This window comes from Corvus cornix, chromosome 6, assembly GCF_000738735.6.
Source record: "Corvus cornix cornix isolate S_Up_H32 chromosome 6, ASM73873v5, whole genome shotgun sequence".
Classification (NCBI taxonomy): Eukaryota; Metazoa; Chordata; class Aves; order Passeriformes; family Corvidae; genus Corvus; species Corvus cornix.
In genome coordinates this window covers 20058767-20075601 of record NC_046336.1, presented here as the reverse complement: position 1 = coordinate 20075601, position 16835 = coordinate 20058767, and the positions used below count along the sequence as shown (strand labels likewise).

Sequence of the window (16835 nt, the reverse complement as noted above, 5' to 3'; positions counted from 1 at the left end):
TGTCCTGAAGGTCATCCTGAAGCCATCCAGGATAGGCACTCACGACACATGGAGGATGCTCACTTGCTTTGGTGGTCGTGGTCACCTGCTCCTCAGCTGAGACCACACATGAAGGCCACCACTGTAGTGGCTGTGGGGCTGCCCTGTCACATCCACCTGCATGTCTGAGCACCTCTGATTGTTGCCTCTGCTCCTTTGCATGCAGGAAATAAGGCACATAGGAAGTGCACACAATCGGAGTGCAGTGCCCTTCACTGCTGCCACAGCTTCTGCCCCCAGGGTGATCACTGCTCAGTACAACAGCCCGGCAGGCCTCTACTCCTCAGAGAACATCCAGACCTTCAACAGTGCGGTGGAGACAAAAACAGCACCTGGGGCCCTGGAGCCTACCAAGCCGTAAGTACCTCCTTCGCCTCCCCTCCCTCCCTGGGCCTCCAGGGAAAGGCTTCAGGAGACATGAGTTCACTGCGAGGGTACCTGTTTGTTAAACCAAGAAAAGTTCTCTTTCAGGACAAGGGAAGTAGAAGAGGCACGAGCGTGAATGGTGTTCCCAGGGACAGGGTTCGGAGGAGTGGGGAACGTTTCATGAGGTGCAGATATGAAATTAATGCTGTTGTGTTTCTTTGTTTAGCAGAGACCGACGCAGTTTCCGCGTGCGTTGAGCATGACCTACCAGCCTGCTGGTCTGAACAGGTGCCTGATAGCTTGTTACAAGCACTCCCTAAAGTTAGGGTTTTGTGCCAGCTTCACTGCAATGCTGGGCAGGAAAGGCACCAGCTAGTGCAGGAGGCACACCTGTCCCTGTTTTCAGCTGGCCTGGGATTCACAGACAGGCTGAGCCTCAGTTTGGCTGTTTCTGTATTTTATTATCAAACTTTGCTTTTCACAGGAGTTTTGAAACATAGCTGAAACATTCATTGCTGTGTGAGGGGTTTTATGTATGAGATTGGAAAGGGTCCCAACCTTAAAAGGGCCTGTTCATTTTTGTGTTTGCAGCTGAGCCTCACCAAAGACATTATTTTACCCTAGAATTTCAAAGTTCCCCTTTTTTCATTGGAGATAATAAACTAGGAGCTATCTGAAAGCTTTCTGGCTGTGGCTGTAATGGTCAGGTTGCTTAACTGCCCTAAGTCTCTGTATAGCAGTATCAAACTGCTTTGGCTGTTTTTATAATAAAAGCTGGAAGACCAGTGCTTTTGGTAATACTTGGCTAAATTTCTGACTTGTGAATGGGGAAACAAAAGTAACTTCAGCCTCTGCTGTTGCAGGGTACAAAGACCTGGAATTGTGGTTTAACACAAGCCTGGAAACTTTCTCGTGAGTGAAACCTCAAGCTCAATGCAAGCTCCTTGCATTGGCAGCCATGTCTGCAGCATGGTCCTTTCTAGGCAGTTACAGTGCTGCAGCTGGTAGACGAGCTGACAGATTGTTCCTCATTTGCTTCTGGTAGACTCAGCAGCCTCCTTCAGGGTCTGGGCAAAAGCAGAGCAAGGACAAGGAAAATCTGACTTTGCATTAACCTGATGGGACCAGGTTAATGCAGGTCTGGCAGTCAGACACCATCTTTGGTCTAGTCTGGAGTCCCCTCCGTGTGAGAGCACTCCCTGGAAGCCAGGTAGATTTGGCTGGAAAATTGTAGCTGATCCCTTTCTCTTGCTGGGATCAGCAAAGAGGTGGGTTCCTTCTAGGGCTGTGGCTCACTCTGCTCCTCCTAGCAGGAAGGTCCATTGCCAGCCCTGCTCCATCTTGGATACATGGCATCTCTTTCATCTTCTCCTTGCTGAAACACAGCAAGTGGCAAAGGAATGCTGGGGAAACTGTGGATGAGGCCTTTGATGCTAATATGCTTTTGTTTACAGAGTCATCAAAAGCAATTAAATTACTGCTGGTTTTCAGTGGGAGCCAGAGACCTCAGCTTGCCATTAAAAACTCACTGTAGTCTCCCCAGTGCACAAGCACAGGATGTGTAGGTTCTCCCTTCACACACCTTTCCGGCTGCCTTTAAATTCCTGCCCATCTGTTTTGCTGAGTTATTTGGTACATGGCTGACCTTGCTCTGGGTTTACTTGACATTTATCTGCATCCCCATCCTGAACCCTGCAGATACACAGCCTATCTGAACCCAGCACCTGATCCTGCCACTGCACATGGTGACATGACTGGAGACCTAGTCTGTGCTTCATCCTTAGAGGGTGTATGGTGTAAATGCAGGGCTGTAGTACATAAAGAAATAAAGGCAAATATCTCCACTGGATGTGATGTCACAAAGCAGGTGGGGAGGGAGAAGCGCCACTGCTGAGCACATCTGGTTTGGGATGGGAGGTGAGATTTCTCCTCAGTAGGATGCCCAGGCTAGCTTTGAGAAGAGCAGCAGTGAAGGTGGCATTTCTTGTCTGGACAGTGGGACCACAAGTGTGTGCACAGGGAGTTAGCGTATAATGAAACCCCTGCTGCCATTTCTTCATTGCTTTTACAGCCCATGCATTTGCTTATCAGTAGAGTGCTTGATTTTTAGTTTTTGTGTGGACACCCCTGGAGTGTGAGACCAGAGGCACAGCGTTAGCCAGAAGCCTTTAATGTAAAGTTGTGTATTCAGTGGTGTGTCCTTCAGACAGTATTCTGCAGCTGCTTGATGGCTTGAAATATTTGGCTTTGTCCTTCATTAATTTCTTTCTTCTTTCCTTTCTTCCTCCTCTGCATTTTCCCCTCAATTTGGCAATGTAAACCCCAAACAAACCTTAAACAACCCCGCCTCACACTGCCCATGTGGCTGCGTGGGCTGGCAGCCGCCTGTGGCCGGGGGGTGCGATGCAGGCTCCCATCGCCTCCGTGTATGACCCTCTGCAGAGCTCCGAGCCGCGGCGCAGGCACAGCAGCGCCTCCAGCCCCAGCCAGCTCCGAGTGGGGCCCGAGCAGCTGAAGCACGCGGCCCAGGTCTGCCCCAACAGCCCTGTGGAAGTGGAGGTGCCGGGACTCAAAGTGCTGCACGTGCAGTTCAATTCTCCCCTGCAGCTCTATTCGCAGAGCAACATCATGGACACCCTGCAGGGGCAGATCTCTTCTGTTAGCCCTGATTTCCCCAGGTAACCTGCCCACAACCTCTGCAGCCAGCTCAGCACATCTGCTCATCCGCATTTCGGTGTCCACGAGTCCCTCGTCCTCGTCTGTGGCTCATGGCATTGTCCGGTCACAAGAAAACAGCATTTACATTTCACCCTTCCAATGTTAGTGCATGACTCTTCACAAGAGCTTTCTCTGCCTCGTGTCTGTGCCCAACACCGTGGGGAACACCCAAACGTGTTTTTAGCCTGTCAGTATGTCCATTGCCCCCTGCACACCCATACAGCGGGACCTGACAGCAGCTGGTGGCTTTTCTGGAGGAGCTACCTGCAGCAGATGGCTTTGCTAAGGGTAGGAGAGCACTTTATCCTGAAAGCTGGTGTTTTTCCTGCACTTGAAATGGCTTTTGTTGTTTGTGACTGACAGGTGCTGCCAGTCTTTGTTCTTTTGTTTCACTGGCCATGGGTGTGTGCTGAGCTTGTTTCATTTCAGGCTGAAGCAGGTACCCATGGTCTCCATCTCTGGCTGACAGCACTCATGAGTTTGGAGCAGCCTGGCAGGCACCAGGCACATGGAGGGACAGTCTCTGTTCCCACCCCTGCCCACTTGTCTGCAGAGGTTCCTGCAGCACAGGCTACCTCTGCACGAAGGAGTGGAGGATGCTCAACATGCTCTGAGGTCTGTAGACGTGTGGTGAGCCTCAGCATCGCAAGGCCTGGGTCCTGTTTGATGTCTTTGTGGTACTTGGGAACCCCTGGCCCGTGCCTCTAAGTGACAGCCTCTGGGTTTTACAGGGAGGACCTCAGTGTCAGGATGGGTGAAACAGAAAGCACATTTATCTGTCTCGCAGGAGGGGTCTAGTCAAGAATGAATTGTGAACCTTCTCCTATGTGACCAAGCAGCTTGCAGGTGTGTGACTTGTGGTCCAGGCACTGGTCAATCCCAGGGCCTCCATGGGACAGAAAAGGACACAGCCAGATTTCATGGCTCCTGGACTGCTCACAGTTCCCTTCTGGGAACCATGTGCTTCAAAGCAGAAAATCTGGTGTCCTCACCCCTGCACCCACACAGCCAAGCTTTGCCATGTGCCAGCAGCCAAGACATATCGGGAGGCTGAGGATTTACTCCTGCCTTGTTACTCAGTGCAGTTACTTTCTGTAAGTCACTGCTCTGGCTTGTAGTCAGTGCCATGTGTACCAGAAGTGGTCACACTGCCAGCTCTCTGTGCTGGCCTGGAGAGCTGAGAGTGCTCACAATGGAGCCTGAGACACCAGCAATTGTTTCATAGCAAAAGGGAGTGCTCCAAGCACTGGGCCTTCCTGTAGCCTTGAGATCCTTGTAAACTTTGCAAAATGGGCTGGCATAAAATAGTAAAATATCATTAGTAAAAAATAAACTCTGCTTTCTGAAAATTCTGTGTAATGCTATGTCTTTATGGTTTTTATTACCATCTTCTCGGCAATATTTAAGGCTCAGTGATCCAGTGTTATTCAGTGTTGCAAGTTGCCCATGGTAGCAGCAATGAGATCCAGTAATGTGTGTGTAAGACCCAATAAAAGTAGTTGGGGTTGTTCCCTACAAAGTTTCTACATGAGGGCTCTCGAGTGCATGGTAAAGGACTCCAGTTGCTGGTGATTGCTGCAGATGAAGTACTTGTGTAACAGGAGGTGCCAAAAACCAGCTAGCATACAGAGACTCACCATCTTGCAGATAGAATTTCTGTGCCTGTGGCCTTGCATTTTCAAAAGATACACATGCTTTCTGGTGATGTTTTTTAATTTAAGCAGCATAGCCTTCTGCCCTGAGGTGTTCTACTCCACTGGTACAAATTCAGGTTTGATGCTTTTTACAGTCTTTTGGAAGTCTTGTATGTGCAAGTGTACGTATAGGGTGCATACCTGGGAGGGCTGATCTGTATGTTTCACACTGCCACAATGCATGGTTGAAATGTGATGGCTTTCTTTGACTCTAGTGCTTTTTAAGATGATGTAGCCTTTGCTTTTTGGATGCATGTTATTGAAACATTCTTAGTATGCAATCTGCAATGAAAGGCTTCTTGCATAATGTTTTTATGGGTGGATAGAGCAGTGGAGTATTGAGTTTACATGAGATGAATGTGATGTGGAGCATGGGACATCTTCTGTCTAATAGAAGGCACATAATTATTTTATTTTGGGTTCAGTAACTGAGATTCGGGCTTCAAAGGTTCAACTGCTTGCATGTCTAATGTGCTTCCTGCTCCACTGAAAATTGCTAAAGATGGAAGCATTTTATGAAATTCTTTTTATGGAAATAGCATTTTATAACTCATGTGATGATTTTACTTCTGATGCTTGAAAAGTTTATTATGTAGAGTAACTCCCGGATGACTCAATTGCTCATTGGCATGGAAAGTATGCAGTTGCCTCCTCAAGAAAAAGATTTCCCTCTGCAATTTAGTCTGAACCTCAGGATGTTTATGTACTTTTCATGCAATCACAGAGTGCAGGAATGGTGAAACTGAGTAGACCATTTACAAGACTGCATTATACAATTGAGCCATCAGAGGAGATTTGTCAGCTATTTCATTTTATTGTATATGTTTTACTGCAGCTACAGAACACAAGGCAGGCAGGAACTCCCTGTGTCCTTTAGTCCATCCCTTAGTCCAGCATTTGGCAATTTAAACCATTGATTTAAATAATTCCCACTGTATATTTGTCCAAACTATTTTCAAATCCTTTAGTTTGGAGGTTGCTCACCTGTCCATGATAATCTCCTCTGGTATTTCAGTGTCAATAGACATTGGAAAGCTTTTCCCAAGGGATATTCTAAATATCCTCCTGGAGTTTAAGCCTATCCTCTACGCACTGGATGTGGAGAATATCCTAGGTACTGCCTCCAGACTCTTTTTTTTATGCCCAAAGACCCTTCCAGTGGCACAATGACCCTGCACTGTAAAAAGCTGCCCCTGAAGCACCTTGGGCTCTAAGTCGAGGTGAGGGGTGGCAGCAGCACCTCGGGGCAGCTGCACTGAGGGCTTAGCCTTAGCAGGCAGAAATCTCTGTCCTTGACCTGCTCATTAACCTTAGTGAAGTACTGTAAATGGGCTGTGCCTCAGAGCCTCCACCTATGAAATGGAAATAGTAATACTCACTTGGAAACCAGACTAAATTACTGCCAATCAGGGAATCTTCTAGTTAGATCCTACAGCTGTTACCTTGTGAAGGTGACATTTACAAGCAATTCATAAAGTACTTGCAAAGATTTCTTTTTAATGGAATAAACTTTACTTAGTTTGGGATTCACCGTAGTGTAAGGTAGTTTATGCATGCAGGGAACATGCGTGGATGGCACAGCTACCACGTGGGATTGCCATCCCAGCACATGAATTCTTTATCTTCCTATTAACAGAGCAGTGATTTCCCAGGCAGAAGGTTTTAGTTGCTGGAGTGTATGGTAGTTGTGGAGCAGGGAGAACCCTTGGGCGACCGGCTGGGGGCAATCGGCGAGCAGCTGCTGGCAGTGGCGTGCACAGACAGCCCAGCGTGCCAATCCCAGCCGGAGCACATCCAGCACCTCCACGTTCATGACCTCTTGTCGTGCATGTGCTTTGCACGTTCATTCTTCAGTCATATGATGCATTCTGAAAGGTTTGCTGGAGGGATTGGCTTTAGTTTCATCTGTTTAACAAGCGTATTTATTCTCTTTTCCTTCCTCAGTTTAGATCAGCATAACCAGACTCCAGGCAACATTGCCATAGACAAACAATCTGAGGTTTACAAGATGCTGCAGGAGAATCAAGAGTCAAATGAGCCACCCAGACAGTCTGCTTCGTTTCTTGTGTTGCAGGAGATCTTGGAGTCAGAGGAGAAAGGTGAGTACTTACTGCACACCCGATCTGAGTGCACTCTCTGCTCTGCCATTCTTTGGGCTGAGTAGCATTTAAAACTTTATTTTCCTTTTAGCTGTTGATTGTTCAAGGTAATGTGTAGGTGGTTTCTACAAAAACCTACAGACCCTGTCACTAATTTGATTCCTTAATATTCTCTCACTGATTAGTTTCAGTGTCTCTGGGCCCATATCATTGCTTAATCATTGAGTGCTCCAGAAATAAACCCTTGCAACACTGAGTGATCAAAAAGGAATTTTAAAAGTCACAAAACCTTCTATAGTTTCTGAAGTTTTACCCCCTTTAAAATAATATTCACTGATTAAAGACCATCTTAGATTCAAGACTTTGGATGTTATCACAAGATACTGCTCTTCAGGGAGTTCTAGTGCTTCTGAACTCCATCCCCCTACGCAAGAAAAAGTATCCACTTGTGCAGCTGAATGTAAAAATACAGAAGCTGGGTTAGAGTGAGCAGTTCATAGCTTTTAACCTCTGAAAATTCGCTCTTCTTGGCATTCTTGATCTGACATCTGAACTTGTGCGGTTCAGAGCTATAGACTTAAAGATAAAAAGGCCAATTAACTTACTGGGGGCTAAATAGTGCTCTTTTCTCCCCTTAAATAAAATAAAATAAACAAATGAATGGGAAAAGAATTCCAAGAATGACCTTTTTTTGTCCTTAGGCCAGTTGAGACTGTCTTTTGTGTTATTAGTTTGGCAGTGGTGCATTCAGTTTAATCCAAAAAAAGCCTGGTGCTGAGATACCACAAAGAGAAACAGATCAGCCAAATGCTGGTAGGTCTGAGGGATCTGTAGGGAAACAGCAAAATGAAGGAAATAAGGAAACAATAGGAAGAAAGAAACCAGGATCGTGGAGTCTTTAATATGCTGTTAAAATACCTACCTGAAAGCATCTTTTAAATATTGAGTGTTTGCAGCTTGCCCTCAGGGTTCAGCTCCTGCATGGAAGGAGTAGCCAGGACTTCTCACGAAGCCAAGGTCCTCCCCTGTGCTTAGTAGTGGTGAAGAAGATAAGAAGCAAAAGCCTCTCTGTTTTATCTTTCTTTGAAGATTTGCAGCATTGTTGGGATTCTCTGGCACAAGGTTTGCCTGTCCTATCACGGGCCGGCTGGGATAGGCTCTGGCATTATTCCACAGTGGGCTGATAATGCCCCATGGCCCAGCCTGTGTGCTCCGGCCAGCATCAAACACACGCTGCTGCGAGTCAGATCATTCCGTGTGATAAATGGCACATTGGATGGCGGCTTCTCCCAGCCTGGCTCCAGGCAATGGCTTGTGAATGGCAGCTGTGAGCCATCCCCAGCTGGGACAAGGCCCTTGGGGCATCACTGACTGGGCTTCGCTGACTCACACTGGCTGAGAGCCTGGGCCAGACGCAGCGGCCGAGTGTGGGTGTCTGGAAGCACCGCGGCTTGTCTTTTAAGACCGGACCTTGTACTCAAAAGTGGAGTGTTCCACTGGGTGGAACATGCCATGTTTCCTGTGGGTGTTTGATTAAGAGAGATTTTAAAACGTGCTGTCAATGTTGCTGATAAGAGCAAAGTGCTGGTTGAGGCAGAGGGAATGAACAGAAGTCATAGGGAAGAGTCTGAAAATGTGATTGCTGCTGCTTGCTTCCCAGTGAGGGTCACTTGCAGCAGCTCTTGGAGGGCAGGTGCTTCTTGCTGTGTTCGGAGGGTTAGGGAACTTGCACCTCTGGACCAGCATCTGCACGGAGCTGAGTACAAACCTCTGAGCTGAAGGCTGCCCTAAAGGCAAACCAGTGCAGCATCACCTGCCCCACAGCTGAGGTAGGCATTTCCTCCCTTTTCCTTCAGCTCTTCTATCACTGACGCTGCCCTGGGCTGTGGTGAGTTCCTGACCTTGCTGGTCACCAGGGTGTGTCTTTGGAGGGTGTTTCTACCGCTTCACTGGGAATGCCCATTGTAAGTGTGCTCTTGGTTTGACACTGGTCAGAAGGGTTTCATCAGTGTCCCTCACAGTCCAAGGTGTTTCTGACAAAATATCATGGGAGTCTCAGCAGCCTTCTTCCCTTGTTAACTGTGGAACCCCTTGGAAAAGTCATATAGGTAAGATTAGTCCCATCATTGGTGTCATTTTGTAAAAGGCTCCTTTTTCCCTGCAGATATTTAAAGGCTTGCCTCATATTCCACATCTAGGATCCACTGCTGGTTTAGGCATCCAGGTCAGCACTCCTGTGAAGACCCTGCAGGAATTCCCTGCCCCAGAGAAGTTACAATAGGGAGATACCTGGAGCATGCTGTGCAACAGCAGGGGAGTGCAAGGTTATCCCCAGTGTCCCAGGGCTCTGCAAGAAGGAGTTTGTTAACCAGATCTTCCAGGAGTCTTGGGAAAACCAGCTCCACTGTAAAACAGACAGCAGACTGGAAAAGGACTTTGTCAGTCCTCTCTAGCCTGCCAGGACACCCACCTCTTTCTGAGCTCAAATCTGGGAATCAGCTTGACCCTAAGTGTGCGATCAGGACACATCAGGCAGACTCCAGTGCCGCCAAGGCTGGGGCTTTGCTTTGCTTTGTGCATCTGTGCATGTGAGACACATCAGCTGAAGTCTGATGGGCTTTTAAGATGAGCAGATACTCTCATCTGACTGCCCACCAACTCAGGCCCTCACATTTCCAGGGCCAGGTTCAGCTGTGTCCCTCCTCTCCTTCCTCCCCACACATCCCTAAATCCCTGCCCACTTTCTATGCATGAATCCCCACCTCAGAGCTGGGGTTAAAGAATGTCATGCCCCCAGCAGAGCATCTGCTTGGGAGGAACAGCCTCGAGCCACGCATCTCACATGCTCTGAAGCACTCTCCTTCCACCCCCAGGGGACCCTACCAAACCGTCTGGATTTAGGAGCGTCAAAGCCCCTACCACAAAGGTGGCCTCATCGATTGGGAATGCCCAGAAGCTGCCCATGTGCGACAAGTGTGGATCTGGCATTGTGTAAGTAAGCCTGTCCCTGGGGTTGCAGGTGAGCAGCCCATGCCTGTGCCAGGGGCTGAGGTACTGCACCCAAACAACTTCACCTACCCACACCCAGTGCAGCCAGGAGACTCGAGGCACATTTATTCTCACCAGCTTTAATAACACTAACTTTGCAATTCCCTGCAGTGAGGCAGGAGTTTGCATCTACAGATCTGTATCAGTGGAAACCAGAGCAAGTCCCTGTGAGACAAACCTTGAGGCAGTTGTTGCTGCAGTGTTTTGCTTCTTACCTGAAATCCATTTACAGCATTTGGAAACAAAATGACCTTTCCATTCAGGGCCTGTGTATTTAATGCATTTCCTGTCTCAGTGCTCCCAGGTGTGGCATGGAGACTTGCCTTGGTGGTCAGAGGCGGTGGGGACTGCAGAGCTGCATTCTGGTCCCCACTCTCCTGTAAGACCTTACACCTCCACTGTGTCTATGCAGATGGTTTTTTTGTCTTTATTAAAGTGGGTAAAATCCAACTCCAGCAGACCTGGGGTTTGGGTTTGATAGAGAGCTGCTGCACCCTAAGTGTGACCACATGAGGCACCCGACCCATGTCTTTGAGTTGATCAGTTTTTCAACCTCAAATTCTTCCCTGCAGCCCCCTTAACTTAACAGTTTACTACACAGCAGTCAAGTACTGGTAGCCAAACCTGCATTGTCATGGCAGAATTCTGATTTCTCAGATGCTGCCCACCACAGGCTATCAGATTGTTGCTGAGACCCAATACACTGTGACTGCATGGTCCTGGCATGCCGGAGCATCTGGACCAGCAGAGATTACAGTAGAGGCAATCCATACCCTGTAAAATATGAATCAGAGACAAACCCTGTAATTATTCTACCAGCTGAGTAGGTCTGGAGAGAAAGCACAAGGCCTTGAATAGCACTCAAAACTAATGAATTACAGAAAATAGAGACGGCTGCTGGAACAAAATAATACTGGAAAATTGTTGTGTTGGGGCTGATGGTAGTTAACAAATTGCTGTGTCATTTTTGTAGTTTTCGTAGTCATCTGTTGGGTTAAGCTGTGAAGTCTTCCAGTAAGAGCTGGCCCACATTTGGCTGGATCTGTTCACTGCAGCTCCCGAGCAGCTGTGTCCGAGATGAAAACCAGGATTTGGTCTCTGTGCTTCTCCCACATGGACCTGGCATATCAGTCACTAGCAAAAAGGGCAGTGCTGGCTGTGCAGCCTTCATCCCTGCAGTTCTCCATTTGTGTTGCCATCCACTTGGTTTGTACCTGGATTTTGCTCCCCCAGATGGTCAAGCTACTGCCTGCCATTTGATCCTGGGCATTTGAATGCTGTTGTGCCATCTGCAGCCACCAGCTAAAGATGCCATCACAGTAATTCTTGCCACCACAGGTGGCTGTCCCTGTGAAACTTATGCAGATCAATGCTGGGAAACTCTTTCTAGAGAAGAGTTGCTATGCCAGCACATGCTGGGCTTCTAAAAGCGCTGTTAACATCTGCCTGACCAGAGGTAGGGCCTGTACTTTGACTCGTCAGGAGCAGAAGAAAACTTCACCTTCAGGACTGGTGTGGGTCTGGGCTGAGCGGGAGGTGGCTGGGGAGAGGGAGACAGTGGTGGGCACTGAGGGGTGCTGGTTCCTTCCCCAGAGGGATGTTTGTGAAGATCCGGGACAAGCAGCGCCATCCTGAGTGCTACGTGTGCAGCGACTGTGGCACCAATCTCAAGCAGAAAGGACACTTCTTTGTGGAAGACCAAATCTACTGCGAGAGGCATGCACGGGAACGGGTGATTCCCCCGGAGGGCTACGAGGTGGTCACCGTCTTCCCAAACTAAACCATGCTGCTCACAAAGCCAGTGTGGATGGGTTATTCTCTGCTGATTTTCCTTGGAGAGCATTATCCCTACCCCCTGCAGAATCTTGTTTGCAGTAAGGAATGCTAGGCATGGCTTTGAATTTCCTTGTCATTATTAATCTTCCATCTGTTCACATGAGATGTCACTGATGTCACTAATTGTTCAACATTCTTTTAATCCTCTCACTGTTTTTTTTTTTTAATACACAATTTTTTTTTTCCTTCATTGTGGTGTCAATCACACAGGAAAATCAGAGGCCAAAGTCAGATTACAACTTTTCTGTGTTCCAGTTATTTGCCATCTGTTTGCCTTCAATAAATGGGGTGAATCCACAAGGCAGAAGTGTCTGCTTTCTGCTGTTTTCCTTGTGCACTGGACTGGGGATCCCTGGGCAGCAGAAGAGGTGCCCAGTCCATGGCTCTGTTTATCCTGGACAATAGTGGGAAGGATTTAAAAAGTTGAGTCAGACTGGTCCTACTGCCAGCTGAGCTGTGAGCAGCTGCATGCTGGCACCCAGCAAGGGGCAGCTGAGCACAGCCAAGCCTCAGAACAGACTGGTGGCCTGTCCCCCGTGCAAGGCAGCCGAGAGCTGCCTCCTCTGTGTCCAGCACTGCTTCATGATGGGACTGGGCACATCAGTGTTTCCTGCTACTGCATCACCCCAGATGCGCCTTTGTTCCACACAGTCACAAACTGAGCTCTATGAGAAAAATGATCACTTGATGCTTGCTGGAAACCAGGGAATCCTAGAGCGAAGGTCTGAGTGGCCACGGTCCCTGTTCTGGCTCCCCCTGGGGGAAGCACATGTGGCTGCCCAAGGCATCACCCTGCTCCTAGTGCTGCTGCTGTGCACAGCTGCTGGAGGGTGCCTTTGGGGTGATGTGGAGAGGGGGGCACATACCCCTTGTGCCCTGGACAAGGGGCTGATGGTGCCTGAGCAGAACCTCCACCCATGTAGAGAGGAGGCCTGCAGTGGTTATTTCTCTCACATCTCTAAATGAGATGCTGGCTGTTCTTAATGGTGTAAAAATAAACGGATTCTAAGATGTGTCATCTTTCCTTTAAAATGAATTGCCAATGGTTGAAATCAGCAGGGTGGGTTTGTAGCTGCACACAGCACTCTCTGGCCAGCACAGGGCCCCTGGAGTTAGTGGGTGCATCTGCAACAGCTACAGGACAGCATCATGTCCCTGCCCTGCAAAGTCCTGTGTGTGTTCAGCAGTGCTGTCTGTACTGCTGCGCCCTGTGTTTCCTTCACCACAGCACAGCTGCCTTGCAAAAATAAAACCAACAGAAGACAAATAAAGCAAAATATCCAAGCTCAAACACAACCCCAAACCCAATCCTCATCTGAGGTAAAGCTGACCTGTCACCATGGCTCTAAGCCTCCCACTGTTCAGATAAACTGTGCAGCTTTTGGGCAGGTTGGGGAGAGGACTAATTCACCAACCCAGCTAAATTTAGTTCATCCCCTCAGGCTCCTTCTATGGGCAGAGGCAAGCAAGGCTGCCATAGCTCAACCAGCATTTGTTTGGCTCATCCCTGGGAAGCGCTTGCCTTCTCTGTGCCACTGGCACACATCAACACACACCTGCACAAACTCCAGATAGGTAGCACAAGCAGCTTTATTTTCCAGGGTAAGAGGGGAGGGTTTTTTGGCCTGCTGGGATGACATCTCCCCTCACTGCTGCTAAAGGGGGTTTATTCTCTCCCCTCCACAGCACACTTCCCTAGGGAAAGGCTGTCTTCTGCTGTGCTGCTGTGCTGGACTGCACAAAAAGCCAGTGCAGTGGTGGGAAGCACAGACCTGCAGGGGTGGAGTGACCCTGTAGGCACAAACTGCTCTGGCTGCATTGTGAACCAAGTCTCCTGTCCTGCTGTGGGACTGTGGCAGCTCCATGCCACCCACTGTCTCAGCAGGCTGGGGGCTCACGGCTCCCCCAGGAAAATGCCGGCTGCCAAGGCCATCTGGAACACCATGTCCCGGCCCGGAGCCTGGGCTGAGCCCTCCAGTGCCTGCAGTCACTACATTCTTTTGTACACAAATGTCTGTCAGCAAAACAGCGCTCGTCCCAGAAAACCTCATGATTTGCTCTTGTGATGGGGGCGAGGGCATTCAAGCCTGGCCCATGCCTGGCCCTGCCCTCCCACCCAGCACCGCACTGCAAACAGGTGACAAGCCCTTCTTTGTGCAGGGCCACGAGCTCTGTCACTGGCCTGAGCTCCTGCAGCCAGGCTGGCAGCACAGCTGGGAAAACTGTGTGCGGCTTGACACAGGAGTTGGGGACTACAAAAGATTTGTGCAGTAGTCTGGGTGTGTAGGTTTCTAACATGGATCCCAGAGCTGATCCAATTTATTATGTGGGAACAGGTTAGCTGAGGAAGTTCACATTCGTTACTTGAGGACTTCGATCGTTCTCTGCTGTATCTGGCTGAGAAAAGGAATGTAATAATCTTTTATGATGCAGGGCAAAATATTTGACAACTGCAGTGTTCACTGTAGTCTGACTTTCTAGTTTCCTCAGGAGTTTAACAGTTGGCATCTGCAGTCTGTCAACAATAACAAAATAGGTTAAATAGGGTCACCCATGACTTGCAACCACACTGAGCTGCCTGCTATAGAAATTATGTAAGGAACACATAAAAGGTTCCTATGTGAAGCGTGTCAGGCAGTTGGTGAGTGGGTGAGCATCCTGCCAGAGGGACTGTCTCACAAAGGTGGGCAGCACAGCACAAGGCACAATCTGTCATTTTTAACACTGATTACTTCAGTTTCCATTTGCAATCCCTCCCTGCCACTGCCACACATCCCCTTTCTCCTTGTGCAGTGGAGTCCGTGCCTTCTGCTCCCTGATGGGTCGTGGGAGCCCCCTCCTCAGGCACAGCCACAGCAGGAGTTGCAGGCCATGGCAGGCTGGAGAAGAGGGCTGGTGTGGGACGCAGTAGCAGAGCTCCCTCCACAGCTGAACAGGAATCACTATTTTTAAAACTCTTTACACAGTTAAAAAGACCCTGCTGGTGGCAGTGACTTGAGTGAGCTGGCCCCCCAGAGATAAAGCTGACAGAAGATGGTTAAAAAACCCAACACTATCATCAAGACAGACCTTTCTTATTTTCGTCTTCTCACAGGCCACACCATCACTGTGCCAATAAAACAGCACTGAGCAGCGTGGCCAGTTGCTCCAGCTCACACATTTAAGTTGCATTTGCTAATGGCTCAGATTTTTGTCAAGGTAGAGTCTTGGTAGTTCAAACATCATCTCTGCTAAGGCAGGTTAATAAGAGTACCCGAATGATGGCATGTGCAGAGTGCATTTCAGTGCTGGTGAAATGCCATTAAATAGATTCTAACGTGTGAAATTAAGTTTACCACACATTATCTTGTCATCACCTGGAAAAACTTGAGAAAAAGAAAACCTGCAAAAAGACACACAGTAGCAACACACTACCAAGTGAAGACCACTTCTTTCTGTCCAGACATTTGGTCTCAGCACTCAGATATCCGCGAACACCAACAATAGAACAAGAGCTGGATCTATCTGGATGCCGCAGGGGACAGAAGCGCTGCTTCCAAGCCACCAGAACAGATCTATTGTACCAGGGTATCTCACCCCCCCAAGATCTTATCTGTTGTAACAGATCAGATAAATAGGACAAGCTGTTTTGTAGTGAGTTATGTTGGCACCACGGAGTTAGGTTAACACTGGCCTGGCATCTCCCAACTGCCAATAAACATCTTGCTGTCAAAGTGAGATCTGGAAAGATAAGCTGGATTTCTGACTGACAGGCACCTCACTTTATATATAGAAGTGACTTTATATGTAGAAGTGACTATAGAAGTGACACCAAACTTTCACAAAGCAGAAATCTATACATTTCCCTGGAAATCTGTGGAGTTTCTCCCATGAGCAGGGATGCTGCTTCGCAGTTACTGCTCGGGGGGTAAGTGAATGACTCTGTGCACATTTATTGTCATTTTGTGTATAAATTACATTTCACTCCTCATCAATACTATTTCTTGTGCCAGCTTTAATATAGGTACCTTGATATCATGCACCATGTTATGCTGTAATCTACTACCAGTCCTTTAGTTTTATACTGTGGAGTAATTCTGATTAAGATCTTCTGTCTGTTATCTTGCCTGTTTAATAAATAGTTAATTTTTATAACTAGATCTGTCACTAGAACTCACAGGCAAGAGTGACTCCTTAAACTGTTGCCAAAATCTGAGGCTAAGGCAGGGCCTGTCTGAAGCTCCTACTCCTTCTGTGACATCTATGCTTCAAGAATTTGTCTTGTATCCACTGAAATATTTTCTCTATGGACAATCGAGGGAACATTATTTCATGCAGAGCAATTTAAAACTGTCAGCACCAGCCACCCCTTTGCCCCGAGCATCCTCACATTGTCATTCCTGCATTTCCTTGTGGTCTCTTCCCCACGTATCTGTAGGAACAGGCTGGAAGGAAGGCTGCGTTCTGAAACACCAGCACCCTTCAGAGCACACCCCACTCTGCCTGTAGGCACTCAGTGCTCAAATGCTGGACTGCTCCTTCAGAGCTTGGGTGTACAGCAAGTGCACTCATTCTCTTGCCTGCAGGAAGAAGAAATGCAAAATCATACTAAGAAGGTACCATGCTTCTTTTAATCAGTGACATTTGTAGTACTTTTGGAGCCAAAAAATAATAGGGATGAAGAGATGGGGCTCCTCCGTGGCAACAAGCAAAAAATATGCATTGCTTCCACTTTCTGAAGGTGGGCTAGAAAAGCAGCCACAGCTCTGCCAAGTCTCTAAATAACATCAAGCCCCACACACATAAACAGTGATCATTTCCCCAATGCTACCATTAGCATTAATGCTAGTTCATGCATTTTTAGGAAAGCAGCAATTATTAAATCCTACTTGTGCTGGCTCTGGGGTAGAAACTCTTATTTTGCACCATATCACCCTGTAAAAGGCAGGTTAAGCAGGGTAGATCAGTCTTCAAAAGTCACGTAGCCTGTGTGGGAGCAGCTGTCACTTATTAAATCTTTAACAAGATTAGGTTGAGATAAGGACAGTTGAATAGG

General features: G+C 48.1%; 1 protein-coding gene across 7 annotated transcripts in view; it reads left to right on the top strand.

Moving 5' to 3' along the window:
• PDLIM1 (PDZ and LIM domain 1) overlaps positions 1-12107 on the top strand; it is a 44354-nt gene extending 32247 nt beyond the window's left edge. For 2 of the 7 annotated variants that reach the window (XM_039553577.1, XM_019293367.3), the window contains exons 4-8: positions 632-693; positions 2787-3083; positions 6762-6916; positions 9790-9907; positions 11558-12107. In XM_039553577.1, coding sequence (XP_039409511.1) covers positions 632-693; positions 2787-3083; positions 6762-6916; positions 9790-9907; positions 11558-11744 — 819 coding nt within the window. In that variant the 3' untranslated portion in view covers positions 11745-12107. Of the gene's footprint in view, positions 1-205; positions 397-631; positions 694-2786; positions 3084-6761; positions 6917-9789; positions 9908-11557 lie in introns of all 7 variants that reach the window. The other 5 variants (XM_039553578.1, XM_039553582.1, XM_039553581.1 and 2 more) reach the window with 5 other exon arrangements.
• The last annotated feature ends 4728 nt before the right edge of the window (positions 12108-16835 follow it).